Source organism: Ursus arctos, unplaced genomic scaffold (genome assembly GCF_023065955.2).
Source record: "Ursus arctos isolate Adak ecotype North America unplaced genomic scaffold, UrsArc2.0 scaffold_34, whole genome shotgun sequence".
NCBI classification, from domain to species: Eukaryota; Metazoa; Chordata; class Mammalia; order Carnivora; family Ursidae; genus Ursus; species Ursus arctos.
Genome location: NW_026623030.1, coordinates 3,815,532 through 3,829,378, shown reverse-complemented (window position 1 = coordinate 3,829,378; position 13,847 = coordinate 3,815,532). Strand labels below are relative to the sequence as shown.

The following is a 13,847-nucleotide window of genomic DNA, read 5'->3' as shown; positions in this document are numbered from 1 at the left end:
CTGTCATACTGGAAGTGACCCATTAGGGTTAATACTGGGACTGCCACCCGAGCTAGAAATGCATGATGTCGCACTGGGGTTGGGGAATTGGGGTTTATTTTTGCAGGTGTACAAGCCCCAGGAGACAGACAGGAAGATCACACACATGGCCCTGAGGGGCACGAAGCAACTCCCACTGGCCTCATACCACCCCCCAAAGTCTTTAGGGCATCTGGACCCTACCCCCTTCCTCCCATCAAGCGGCACATACTGCCCCTCTGCTCTCCCCCACCCACGACAGAGTGTCAGCTGCCACAGGCTCTGGGCAAGGCACTGGGGTACTGAAAGTAGACCCAGGAGTCCTCATGCTCTGCCCAGGAGACTTGGGAAGTCACAGATCATCTGCAGGTTGCTCCCCGCCGTGGAGGGTTTGCAAGAGCAGAAGCTGCGGCGGGAGGGGGAGGAGAGGGTGTTCAGGTGGAAGCTCGGCTGTGCAGAAGCCAGGTAGGTGCTGGAAGCCCAGCCCATTCCCGGGTGGCTCCGAGGCTGCCATCCGCTGTACCAGCATGACCCTTGAGACGATGTGCTGAGAACTCAGCCAGCGAACCTATAGGAAATGCAGCGGCCACACTCAGATCCAGCAAGCAGGCAGGAGCCTGTGGTGACTGGGTCTCCCTCCCCAGGCATGGGGCTGGGCTTTACTCGGGGCCACGAGATTGCTCCCCGAGCTGGACTGAGGTTCAAAGAGCACCTCACCAGAGAAGGTGCTCGGGCAGGCCGGGTGACTGCCTCTCAGCAGACCAGGGTGGGTTTCCAGGTATCCCAGTAACAGCCTTGCTAGTTGGGGGTGTACTGTGCTTTTCCCCCGGGTGGGGGCTCCTGGCCTGCCACTGCCACTCAGCAGCTCTGAGCCCGGAAGCCCACAGGCACCCATAGACGATGGCCTTGCACAGGCTGTGAATGGATGGTGGTGAGGCCACGGCCACAGGAAGACAATTCACACCTTTTGTAAGATGATTTATTTCACTTATCAACAACATGGGGTCAGAAAAGCCCAGCTGTAGGGGATCCTTTTATTACTAGAACCAGTCTCGGGCAACTCTATGTAACTCTGTTCCTTTTCCAAGCTTTGGGAGCTTGCAATAGCTCGAGCCTCTGGATGCTAGGCAGGCCACAGGCTCACTCGACCCCTTCCCTGCCCATGGAAAGGGGCGCGGTGTGCCTCGGCCCCCTCACCCACGGGGCCAGTCCCCGGGTCCCTTTGGAGAAGGGTGCCCTCTCAGCCCAGCAGGGAGTAGAACCAGGCACTGGGGAGTCCAAGACAGCTGGTGACACCATGCCCAGTCCAAGCTGAGGAGTGGGCCCGGTAAACTCCTCCAGAGAACCAGAGCCCTCTGCAAGCATTCCCCACTGCAGGGTGATCACAGCCCCGGGTCCGCTGAGCTCCCCAAATCACCGCTGTAGACTGGCGGGCAGACTGGTGGGAAGGATGGGTAGCAGAAGCCGGCAAGCAGGCAGTGCCAGCAGGGGGGGCCGCCTGGGGGCCCACTGCCCTCAGAGCTCCTGCCACCTTCCCCTGTGACACCAGGTGCCAGAGCCCTAGTCCTCGCTTGAGTTGTCAAATTCCTCCCAGTCAGACACGCTCATCACCTCGGAGGCAAAGTCCGGGTCGGCCTGGCTGCGGTCAGGGGTCCCACGAGGTGGCTCCAGGAGCAGGGAGCGGGGCAGGGTGAGTACGCAGGCTGCCAGGCCTGAGATGGAGTTGTCTAGCTGCGGCCCCTCCTCCCAACAGTCCTTCTCCACATCGTAGATGTGCACGTAGCCCGTGCGGCTGCCTCGGTTGTGCGAGCGGCCACCCAGCACGTAGATCCTGGTGTCCAGCACAGCAATGCCAGGCTCACCGTGCCCGGCTGGGAGCGGGCACACGGATGACCACTGCCCAGACGTGCAGCTGTAGCAAGCCACCTGCAAAGCCAAGGTCACAGTAAAGCTGGGCACCTGCCAGGACAGGGCTGCCGGGCCGCCCTGGGCCAGCTGGGCAGGGCAGCACTCTCGGCCAGATCCTGGATTCAGACCAAGGCTGAGGGACACAGCCAGGCTCCCCTGGAGGAAGAGTCTGGGGCCAGCGTCAAAATGTCCTGTCCATGGGCCAGGCTGACGCTCTGTCCCACCTCCAAGGCCCTCGGCCAGCCTGCGGACCCAGGTGTGTGGCACCTCCCCACTGGCACGCTACTCTTCTCTAAGGTCTGGGGTTCTCTCCCCTCCACAAGACTGAAACTGACCAAAGACATGGGCCCCAGCTAACTCCCTCACAGCACCAACTCCAGGGGGAAGTGCAGATAAAATGTGGAAATAGTCAGCTTGCTGACCATCAACGGTCTCACGTCTCCAAAATTCCCCCAAACGGTAAACAAACACGTGGGAAAATGTTTCACTTACTCGTAATCAAGAAATGGAAAACCGGAGTTAAATGTGTCCCTGACAACTAGCTGCCACTGGGGTAAGAAAAATCACAAGGCCCAGTGCTGACAGATGCGCAATGAAGCCGTTCGTCTCTGTGCTGGTCTGACACTCCAGGAAAGCTGTCTGACAATATGTATTAAGAGCCACAAAAATCTTATCTTTTTGACTTAATAACCACCTTTGGTTCTCCCTCCGTGGTAGGCAAAGAAATGACCTCTAAAGAAGTCCGTGTCCTAAATCTCTAGAACTTGTGTTACTTTACGTGGCAAAAGGAACTCTGCAGACATGCTTCAGGGTATGGACCTCGAGGTGGGGAGGTTATCCTGGACTCGCCGGGCAGCCCGTCTAATTGCACAAGTCCTTGAAAGCAGAGGGGAAAGTCTACCAGGAGAGAAGAGAAGTCAGAAGGACAACCTGCCGTTGCTGGCTGAGGACGAAGCGGGCCCAGGCCAGGGAACGCAGAGGCCTCTAGAAGCCAAGAAGGGCCTTTAGCCGACAGCCAGCAAAGAAACAGGGACCTTAGTTCTACACACGCAGGGAAGTGAACTGATAACCTGAGTGAGCAAGGAGCCAGATTCTCCCCTGGTGCCCCAAAAAGGACATCTGGATTTTAGCCAGTGAGACCACATCAGACTTAGGACGTACAAACTGTAAGAATACGCTTACATTGTGTCAAGTTAGTAAGTTGGTGGTGATTTGTCATGGCAGCCATAGGAAACTGATCCAGGAGGGCCCAGGGCTTCTCTCCACTTGGGGCCTGTTAAGACACACCGCTGTGCCCCGCCCCTGGACCTTCCAGGTCAGTGGGTCTGGGCTGGGGCCTGAGAACCTGCATTTCTAACAAGTTCCCAGTGATGCGGATGCTGCTGGTCTGGGACCACACTTTGAGAAACAGAGCTCTCACCTAAGAAAGCAATCCAAAATACCTGAAACGCACTACAAAGTAAATATTACTTTTGTTACTTGGAATAGTCAAAACTTGGACCAAGCCAAATGACGTACCCACGTGACAGAATACTGCATGGCCGCTGAGGTGGGCTATGGAAATCGAGTATTAAACTGGACAACAGTTGTAAAACGACAAACTTCAGCCAGAAGCAGAATGGAATGCTCTTTACCTACAATTAGGTGGAAACCATGCACAGGCAGGACTAAAAAGCAGTGGCACTGAGCAGAATTATGGGTGCTTTTCCTCAGCCTTATCCATTATTCAAAGGACCTGCAATGCGGTTATACTAACTTTATAATTAATGTTTTTAATAATAAAAACAAATGAAAGCACCCTGCCTGATGCTATGATGGTGGATACATGTCATTGGTCCAAATCCAGGGAATGCAGACCACCCAAGAGCGAACCCTGATGTAAACTATGGGTTTGGCGTAGAACGTGTCATGGTGGGTTCATGGATTGTAACAAATGTCCCACTCTGGTGGGGGATGTTGATGGTGGGGGAGACCACGTGTGCAGGGATGGGGGTATATGGCAAATCTCTGCACCTTCTGTTCAGTTTTGCTGGGAACCTAAAACTGCTATAAAAAATACAGCCTATTTAATACAAAGGCATACATGCTGCAATTAATTTTTCACCTGGAACAACTGGAAGGGATGAGAAGAACACGCGCACGGGCAGCCCAGCTCTGCTCACCTGGTGCACATCTCTCCTGTAGCCAGCGTCATTGTTGCTGCCCCCGATCACGTACAGCTTGTCCAGGAGCGTGGCCATGCCGTGCCAGGCCCGCCGCACGGGCCCATCAGCCAGGCTGTGCCAGGTGTTGCTGTCGGGGTCATAGCAGTGCGTCTCCTTCAGGTAGTCCTCTCCTCTGCGACCACAGGTAACGTACATCTTCCCCTCCAGCGTGGCGCCCGCGTGGGCATACACCTGCCACCAAAGAACCGGGGGGGTGTGGGGAGGGGGTAAGAGTGCCGTGAGGGAAGGCAACCAGGGGCCCTCACTGAGGCCGCTCATACCCCACAGCTGCACACCATCCCTCGTGGTGTCCCCAGCTTCCACCTCACATTCTGCTGAGAACGCTCCCTGATTCGGTCCTAGTCATCCAGCCTGACCTTACCCCAATAGGGGACGAGTCTACGGACCCAGAAGTGACTCTGAGCTTCTACAAGGGGGAGAACAAAATCTATGCCTGTCCCTTGCCTTATTTTTTTTTTTAAAAAGATTTTATTTATTTGACAGAAAACAGCCAGCGAGAGAGGGAACACAAGCAGGGGGAGTGGGAGAGGAAGAAGCAGGCCCCCAGCGGAGGAGCCTGATGTGGGGCTCGATCCCAGAACGCCAGGATCACGCCCTGAGCCGAAGGCAGACGCTTAACGACTGAGCCACCCAGGCGCCCCCCTTTCCCTTGCCTTAAAGGAGACATCTGCAGGGGGGCTCAAAGCAATCAAAGCACAGCCTGTTGAGCCCGTCACAGGAGGAGACAGCACTTCCGCGATTACCTAACCCACCTTCAGTGGCCTCCACTTCTCCCCCACTCCCCATGACCAGCCAATCCTCCAGGCCTGTTGACTCCACTTTCACAATCTGTTCACAAATAATATCTAACGATATGGTGAGGAGGAAAGTGAGATGCAAAATCAAACACAGAGAACAACGCCATTTTAGTGATGGTTATGTGTGGGGGAAGAAAATACACCACCCTGCTTTTGATTTTGGTCCTCAGACTTAGGCAGGGGACAGAGCAGTGGGCAGGACATAAACCAAGGGCTTGGGTCTTCTCTCACCAATGGTGGGGACCTAGGGAGGTTTTGGTGTTTGCGTTTTTGTTTAAGATTTATCTGATTGATTGATTTGACACACACGCAGAGAGAGAGAGAGAGAGAGAGAGAGAGAGAGAGAGAGAGGGAGAAGGAGAGGAGCGTACAAGCAGAGGGACAGGCAGGCAGGGGAGAGGCAGGCTCCTCACTGAGCAAGGAGCCTGATGCAGGACTCGATCCTAGAACCCCGGGATCATGACCTGAGCCAAAAGCAGATGCTTAACCGACTGAGCCACCCAGGCGTCCCTTGGGTTTGTTTGTTTAACTAAGCTTTTCATTTTGAAGTAAGCGTAGATTCACACGTAGTTGTAAGAAAATACTACAGATGCCCACGTACCCTTTACCCAGGCTCCCCAATGACAGGAGCTGGCATAACTCTAGCACAAGGACACAACCAGGATGCTGACGCTGACACAGTCAAGACACAGGACACCTCCATCTCCACTAGGCTCCCTTCTGCTGCCTGTTCGTAATCACAGCCACAACCCTCCCCCCGCCCCGAACCCCCTCTTTAATCCCTGTCAACCACCAATCTGTTTCCCTATTTCTATAATTCCGTCATTTCAAGAGTATCATATGAATGGAATCACGCAGCACGTGACCTTTTGAAACGGGCTTTCTATGCTACCTCGGGTTTAGACCATTGTCCGTTTTTATTGCTCAGTAGAATTCCAGCTGCGCATCTGCTACACTTTGCTTAGCCATTCACCTGTTGCAGGACACCAGCTTTGTTTCCAGTTTCTGGCTGTTACCACTAAACCGCTATACATGTTTGCATACAGTTTCCATCTTTCTGGGATAAATGCCCAGGACGGCAACTGCTGGGTTGCATGGTAGTTGCAAGTTAACTATTTAAAGACCTTGTGTTATTCCTTCCCAGTGCAGCTGTGCCATTTTACATTCCCAACAGCCACGTACGGGCCACCTGGCTTCTCTGCAGCCCCGCCAGCACTGGCTGCTGCCACTAGTTTTTCGTTTAGCCACCCCGATGGCGGGGTTTTCTCACTGTGGGTCTGAAATGCGCTTCCCTAATGGCTAATGATGTTGAACATCTTCTCACGTGCTTGTTTGCCGTCTGATATCCCCCCTCCGTAGTTCTCATGAAGTCCCATTTATCGATTTTTCTTTTTATGGCTCATGATTTGGGGGTCATGTCTAAGTACTTGTGGCCCAGGCCTAGATCCCAAAGATTTTCTTCTACTTTTTTCCCCTAAGTACTGTATAGATTTACATTTTACAGCTAAGCTCGTAAACCACTTTGAGTTAATTTTTGTATGAAGTATGAGACTTGGGTCGATGTTCATTTTCTCTGCTTGTGGATTCCAGCTGTTCTCGTATAATTTGTTGGAAAGTTATCTTTTTTCCATTCAATTGCTTTTGCACCTTTGTCAAAAATCAGAGGGACACATCTGTGTGGGCTCTCCATTCTGTTGCACTGATCTACGTGTGCATCCCTGTGCCAACACCACGGTTGTGACACCGTAGCTATGTAGTAAGTCTTGAAATTGGGTAGATTGATTCTTCCCATTGTATTCCTTTACATTCTTTGCTTTTTGAAGATTTTACTTAGGGTCCCCTGGGTGGCTCAGTCGTTATGCATCTGCCTCTCCTACTCCCCCTGCTTGTGTTCCTTCTCTCACTGTGTCTCTGTCAAATATTTATTTGAGACAGACAGAGAGTGAGTGAGAGAGAGAGCACAAGCCAGGGGGGAAGGCAGAGGGAGAAGCAGACTCCCCACTGAGCAGGGAGCCCGATGCAGGACTCGATCCCAGGACCCCGGGATCATGACCTGAGCTGAAGGCAGACACTTAACAGACTGAGCCACCCAACCACCCCCTTCCCACTTTATTCCTTTACAAAACTGAGGTATTCTAGATCCTTTGCCTTTCCACATAAATCTCAGAATAGTCTCATCTATATCTATAAAAACTGCTGCTGGAATTTTGATAGGAATTGAGTTAAACACCATATATCAATTTGGGAAGAATTGACATCTTTATTACTTGAGTCTTCCAATCCATGTACATGGTATGTCTCCCCCCTTATTTACATCTTCTTTTATTTCTTTCATCAGCATTTTATAACTTTGAGCATATAAATTCTATAAGTGTTGTTAAATTTACACCTAAGCATTTCATTTTTTTGAGCAATTATAAATAGTACTTTCCATTTCAGTGTCCACATATTCATTGCTAAATATACAAAAATGCAATTCATTTCTGCAGGTTTATCTCATATCCTACAATCTCACTGAACTCCCTTATTAGTGCTAGGATTTTTTTTTTTATAGATTCCTTTAAGATTTTTATTTATTTATTTATTTGAGAGAAAGAGAAAATATGTAAGCAGGGGAGGGGGAGAGGGAGAGAGAGAACCTCAGGCAGACTCTGTGCTGAGTGTGGAGCCCGATGTGGGAATCGATCTCATGACCCTGAGATCACGACCTGAACCAAAATCAAGAGTTGGACACCTAACTAACTGAGCCACCCAGGTGCCCCTGTAGATTCCGTTACACTTTGGGCAATTTATTCATCTTTAGGGTCAGTTTTACTTCTTCCTTTTCAATCTGGATGTATTCTTTTCTTTTCTTGCCATGTTTCACTGGCTAGACCCTCCAGGACTATGACGGATAAGAGTGGTGAGAGCAGACATCCTTGCCCTGCTCCCCATCTTAGGAAAAACATTCAACTCAGTCTTTCACCATTAAACACAATATTAGCAGTAGGATTTTAGTAGATGCTCTTCATCAAGTTAAGGAAACTCGTCTCTATTCTTATTTTTTTAGTTTGATCATGAACGGAGGCAAAATATTGTCAAATCCTTTTCCTGCTTTGACTGATATGATTGCATGATTTTTTAAAAAAGATTTTATTTATTTATTTGACAGAGATAGAGACAGCCAGCGAGAGAGGGAACACAAGCAGGGGGAGTGGGAGAGGAAGAAGCAGGCTCATAGCAGAAGAGCCTGATGTGGGGCTCGATCCCATAACACCGGGATCACGCCCTGAGCCGAAGGCAGACGCTTAACCTCTGTGCCACCCAGGCGCCCCTGATTGTATGATTTTTAACATGGTGGATTATACACTGATTTAATTTCAAATATGGAACTAGCCTCCCATCTCTGTAATCAACTCCATTTGTCATGCATTTCTTTTATTGAGGGGGATAATTCTATTTGCTAAGATTTAAGGAAGGACATTCATATGTAGATTTATGGGAGATTTGTCTTTTTGGGGGGCTGTCTTTGTGTGGTTTTGTTATCAAGTTAATGTTAACCTCATAAGATGAACTGGGAAGTATTCCCTCCTCTTCCATTTTCTGGAAAAAAAAAATATGCAGAATTGTTAACTTTCAAATGTTTAGTAGAATTCCTCAATAAAACTATCTAGGCCTGGATATTTCTTTTTGGGAAGTTCAATTTCCTTAACAGGTAGAGGATTATTCAAATTATCTATTTAGCTTTGAGTCAGTTGTGTTACATTGTACTTTTTGAGGAATTCATCTGTAACCAAGTTTACACATGTAGGGTTGTTCACAGTATTCCCTTCTCATACTTTGATGTCTGCAGGGTTTGTAGTAATGTCCCATTTCTCTTGATATTTTAAATTGTGACTTCTCTTTCTAGAGGTTTGTCAATTTTATTTATCTTGTTAAGAGCCAGTTCTTTTTTTTTTTTTTTCTTTGTAAGATTTTATTTATTTGACAGAGAGACACAGTGAGAGAGGGAACACAAGCAGGGGGAGTAGAAGAGGGAGAAGCAGGCTTCCCACTGAGCAGGGAGCACGATGCGGGGCTCGATCCCAGGACCCTGGGATCATGACCTGAGCCAAAGGCAGACGCTTAACGACTGAGTCACCCAGGCGCCCTAAGAGCCAGCTGTTTCATTGATTTTCTCTCTTGTTTTTATGGTTTGAACTTCACTGATTTCTGCTCTTTAATATTTCTTTTGCTTGGTTTGGTTTTATTTTGCTCTCCCCCCCCCCAAATTCTTAAGATAGCAGCTTATATTGTTGATTTTTCTTCTTTAATGTATGCTTTTAGTGTCACAAATTTCTCTCTCAGCACAGCTATAGCTTGATGCCACCAATGCTGACATGCTCACTTTCCATTTTCATTCGCTTCATGGTATTTTATTATCCCCCCTTGACCTGTGGATTATTTAGACGTGTGTTTAGTTTCCGACTGTTTGGAGATTTTCCTGTTAACTTTTTTTCCCCCTGTTAACTTTCTGTTGGTGATTTCTAGTCTGAGTCCATCTGAGACAGAGAACACAGTGAGGGTTTCAATTTTTATACATTTATCAAAGTTGGCCTCCCATGGGTGCTATCAGCCTCTGTACTTACAAGACTGGGGTATACGAGACAAAAAGAAAACCCAGGGAACACATTACTGTACGGTGTTGTTTCTCAGGTCCTGAGATCCCTAGATGAACTGTCTTCTCTCAACCATTATGATCTTAAGGGTTTTTTATGTATATATAGAGAGAGTGTCCAGCAAAACTCTAGTGTCCAGAGTTTTGAGTTGTACTTAGCAAGAGGAATTAATTAGGAAGAATACATCTACTCTATCTTCCCAGAGGTGTGAGTTCTCTGGGGAGGTTTTTAAGTGAGAGAGTTCCCTGCAGAGATCCCCTTTTTCTCCTCTGGAACACAGGAAGTAGGCCAGGGAGTTCATGGTCTGTGGGGGGCATGTCAGCAACCAGTTGTTAATAATGCCACACTGGTGGGACTCGGCATTATATGGGTCCCTAAGAAACAGGTAAGAGAATGTGACAAACTGATGAGGCTGTGTGACAGCCTTTTCCCTCAGTCATTTACTATGTCTGACTGTGGGTTCTAAATTAGCAATGTGGGCTGCCTATCTGCCTTCTCCAGGACCTGTGGGCCCCCTCTGCACACAGGAGAAAACGCCCTTGCTCTCTGGCAGGTTTCCCATCTATCTCCCTGGCCGCCCCTCCACAACCCTCTCATAGTCCCTCCTCCTCTGAGCTGATCACAGCTGTTCCCACTGCCAGCACACCATCATGTCCTGACAAATCCTCCACCTATCTCCTGGCTGACCACTCCCGAGCTTGACTTTTAATGTCAAACTGACATTTCCCATTGGAATAGTTATCATGTTCTACATGGAACCCTTCCTTTTCTTTTTCATTCCCAAACCCATTTGTCCTCCTGGTCAGCGGCTTAGCCATCCACCCAGGTGCTCAAATCTGGAGCCTGGGTGTCTTCCATGATCTATCTTTCATTCTCTAACATCTGATCCATCAACAAGTCTGGTCCGTTTACCTCCAAACTACACCTCGAACCTGCCCATCTCTCTTCTTCCCCATAGCCTCTACCCTAGGACAAGCCACCATCGCCCCCACCTGGTCCACCAGATGGCTCAGGAGCTGCTCCTCTCCATCCTGTCTCTTCACAATCCCTCCTCATGCCAACCCTCTTTCTCAGAATTGGGAAGTCCCCCTCCTAGCCTGGGAGCTCCTTCTTCCCTCTCCCTTGGTCTACTCAACATCTCTTCAGATGGACCTTCCCCAGTCTTTTCTGATTAGTCCTGCCAGAGCCCCCACCCTGCGCAATGCTGAGCTCAACCCTCTCCATTTCCTTCATCACACTTAGCACAATCGGCAATTACTTCACTGATTTGTTCAGTGGTTAAGAGTGGTCTCTCCTATTAGGCTGTGGACACCGTGATCTGGAGGGGAACTTTTCTCATCTTTTATCACCATTGGATCCCCGGGCTTGGTATATGGTAGGTGCTTAATAAATAGTAGCTGTATAAATGAATGGTATGAAAGAAGGAAGAACAGTGACAGAATGAACCTGGTTGAAGGCCGAGGCTGCCCCTCTGTGGCCACATCGGAGAACTGCAGCTTCCAGACAAACACTCCCTGGAGCCCAACACCCCCCATTCCTACTCACTCCTTTCCAGAACAGAATTCAGAGGTCTACCAGGTCTCAAGGACCCCCTGATCTTTCCCATGCAAAAATCTCTTTCTTTCTCCAGAATAAGGGTAGGGAGTACCCCAGCAGAGGCGTTTCCTTCCCCAGGGAAGCAGAGGAGCACAGAGCAGACCAGCTTTCCCTGCCTGGGAGAGAACCCCTGGCCTCAGAGGCCTTATGGGCCATGGAGAAGAGCTGCACCCATCAAGGAGACCTCAGCCCCCTGACGTCAAAGACTACAGCCTTGGGGGGGATTGGAGAGGGGTGAGAGATAAAGAGAGGAGATGTGGAAAGAGGTTCAGAAAGGCAGGAGCTCTTGTGGCAGAGCCCGGACAACAGCCCCCACATGGGTCCCCACGCCATCCTCTACCTCTGGAGTGCCCAGGGGTACCCCTGGGTACACCTGATCTTTAAAACCAAGCAAACAAATATGAACTACAACTTCTAAAGTGGGTTTTTGGCTTTTCAAAGGCCTCACCTTCCAGGAGGCCCATGGAGAAGTCTGAGGCTCCTGAGCCCTCCTCTATCACAGTTTCCCTCCTGTTTGACAACATCTTTGGACACATTTCACCTCAGCTCAGCTGTGCTGAGGGACAGACCAGGGGAAGGCTTCTGTCTACATTTGAACTGCAAGGTTAAAGCAGCTTCCGGGGGGGGGGGGGGGCACCTGGATGGCTCAGTTGGGTGAACCTCCAACTCTTGGTTTCAGCTCAGGTTCTGATCTTGCAGTGATAGGATGGAGCCCCGTGTCAAGCTCCATGATCGAGCCCCATGTCGGGCTCCATGATCTGAGTCTGCCTCAGATTCTCTCTCTCAAATAAATAAGATCTTTAAGAAAATAAAAAATAAAAAATAAAGCAGCTTCCTGGGACCAAGGTGGTGAGACCAAGATGGGGATGAAATTCTGGGGAATGGGATCTGGTGTACACTTGGGGAGGATCTCCCCAGGGGGCTGGCCGAACCTCAGGGGTCCCCTGCCCCAATCACAGTGCAGAGTCTTTGGAGGTGCCCACTAGGCCCGGTTTCCTGGCTTGACCATCCACTCTCTGCATACCCCGGAAGGAAAGCGGGCAGGAAAAGGCCCCCCTTGGAGGGGTTTCCTTACCTCCCTCTTGAGCGGAGCCACGTAAGCCCAGGAGTTGGTGGCGGGATCGTAGCGCTCCACAGCATTCAGATCATTATGGTAGTCTCGGCCCGCCACCGCATAGATGTACCTGCCCACAACACACACACACAAGTCGGCGTGCTCCTGCTGCAGCGACTGGATCTGGAACCAGCGGTTGTGCCTTGGGTCATACCTTTTGAGAGAACATGAGGGCAGCTGCATCACTGATAGGCCAGAAAGCCTGCCACTGTACGCCGAAGCACACCCCCACCAGCTGCCCTGACACACCAGCACATGCCTACCCACAACCATACCAGCAGGCCGCTACATGCCGGAACATGGGTGTGTCCCCAGCACTGAGCCTGGAAGGCATGGCCAGGAGCCCCTCGGGTTTCTGCCCAAAATGCCAGCACCTTCTAGGGGCAATCTCATGGGGGGGTGGTTTCTAGCCCACTCATCTGTCCACCCCAGGTTGTCCCATGGCTGTTCCTACAGCCACCTCCATCTCACCTATCCAAATCCATGGTCCCCATGGCCCTGTCCTCATTCAGGAACGCCCACTTATGGCCCCGCCCCTGGACAGACACAACACCTCCCAGCCTCCAGTCAATGCCAACACTCCCTCTGGGGTGGTCTGCCAGGCTCCTGTCACAGCCCACCCCTCCATCAATTCATGTGCCTCTCCTAAGCTGTCCTGTTGCCAGGAGTGAGAATTATCTCCCATGCTGGACTGGCTGCAGCAGGCCCACGAGGCCAGAGGAGCACTGCTGTACTGAAGGGCTTCCCAGGAGAGCAGCTAGAGGCGGTCAGGGAAGCTGACCACCGCTGAGCTTCTCCGGAGCTCCTGCTGAGCCCCAGCGCTGCAAAGCTCGCTCTCCCGACACTAGGGCCACATTCACGCCCCTTTCCTGGGAGACACAGCTGTCCCCAACCCTGCCTCTTTCTCCATCAACCTTTTAAAAAAGTCATATCCCCAAGCAGCAGCTTCATTCTGAGCTCCTTTGTGCAACTACCCCCTCCCACACCCCTGAGGCCGCTCTGCCCTTCGTTCGCTAATGAAGGCCTTCACATGCTCAACCCATGCGATTTCAGCCATCCCAGGAGACCAACTATCACCCCTCACTTCTTCCTCCCGCATGTCGGACCCACAGAGCAAAGTCCTCCTAGCCATCTCCAGCTGGCTGCTCACTGGTCCTGAATGGAACCCCGTGCTCCCTCTGCTCACCCGATCCCACACTCACCAGCAAGCCCCCACTCATACCAAAATCCTCACTTAGCCTAGCACCTGAGGCCCTTCACAAGCCAGTCCACACTGACCTTGCCAGCACTCAGCCCTGCCCCACTCCATGCCCCAGGCCTGGCACTCTGCAGGACATGGTGAATGGCATGGCACTCTGCTATTTGGATAAATACAGAGGATTACAGAGCCTTGAGTGACCAGGACCCTATCAGCCCGAGCCCCAAAGTCCACTCTCCCCCCAACCTGTGTCAGGCCCTTTCCACTGGACATTCACTCAGGCACCAGCACCTGAGTGCCTGCTTCTGAAGCCTCCCTGCTCAACAGCTCGTGCATAATTATAGCCACTTTCAG

General features: G+C 50.8%; 1 protein-coding gene across 3 annotated transcripts in view; it reads right to left on the bottom strand.

The window, feature by feature from the left end:
* Positions 1-983: 983 nt before the first annotated feature.
* KLHL22 (kelch like family member 22) overlaps positions 984-13,847 on the bottom strand; it is a 37,112-nt gene continuing 24,248 nt past the window's right edge. For 2 of the 3 annotated variants that reach the window (XM_048221519.2, XM_044379531.3), the window contains 3 exons: positions 12,257-12,449; positions 4,089-4,322; positions 984-1,944 (listed from right to left, as the gene is read on the bottom strand). In XM_048221519.2, the coding sequence (XP_048077476.1) occupies positions 1,579-1,944; positions 4,089-4,322; positions 12,257-12,449 (793 nt within the window). In that variant the 3' untranslated portion in view covers positions 984-1,578. Of the gene's footprint in view, positions 1,945-4,088; positions 4,323-7,268; positions 8,531-12,256; positions 12,450-13,847 lie in introns of those variants that run through there. The other variant, XM_048221520.2, reaches the window with a different exon arrangement.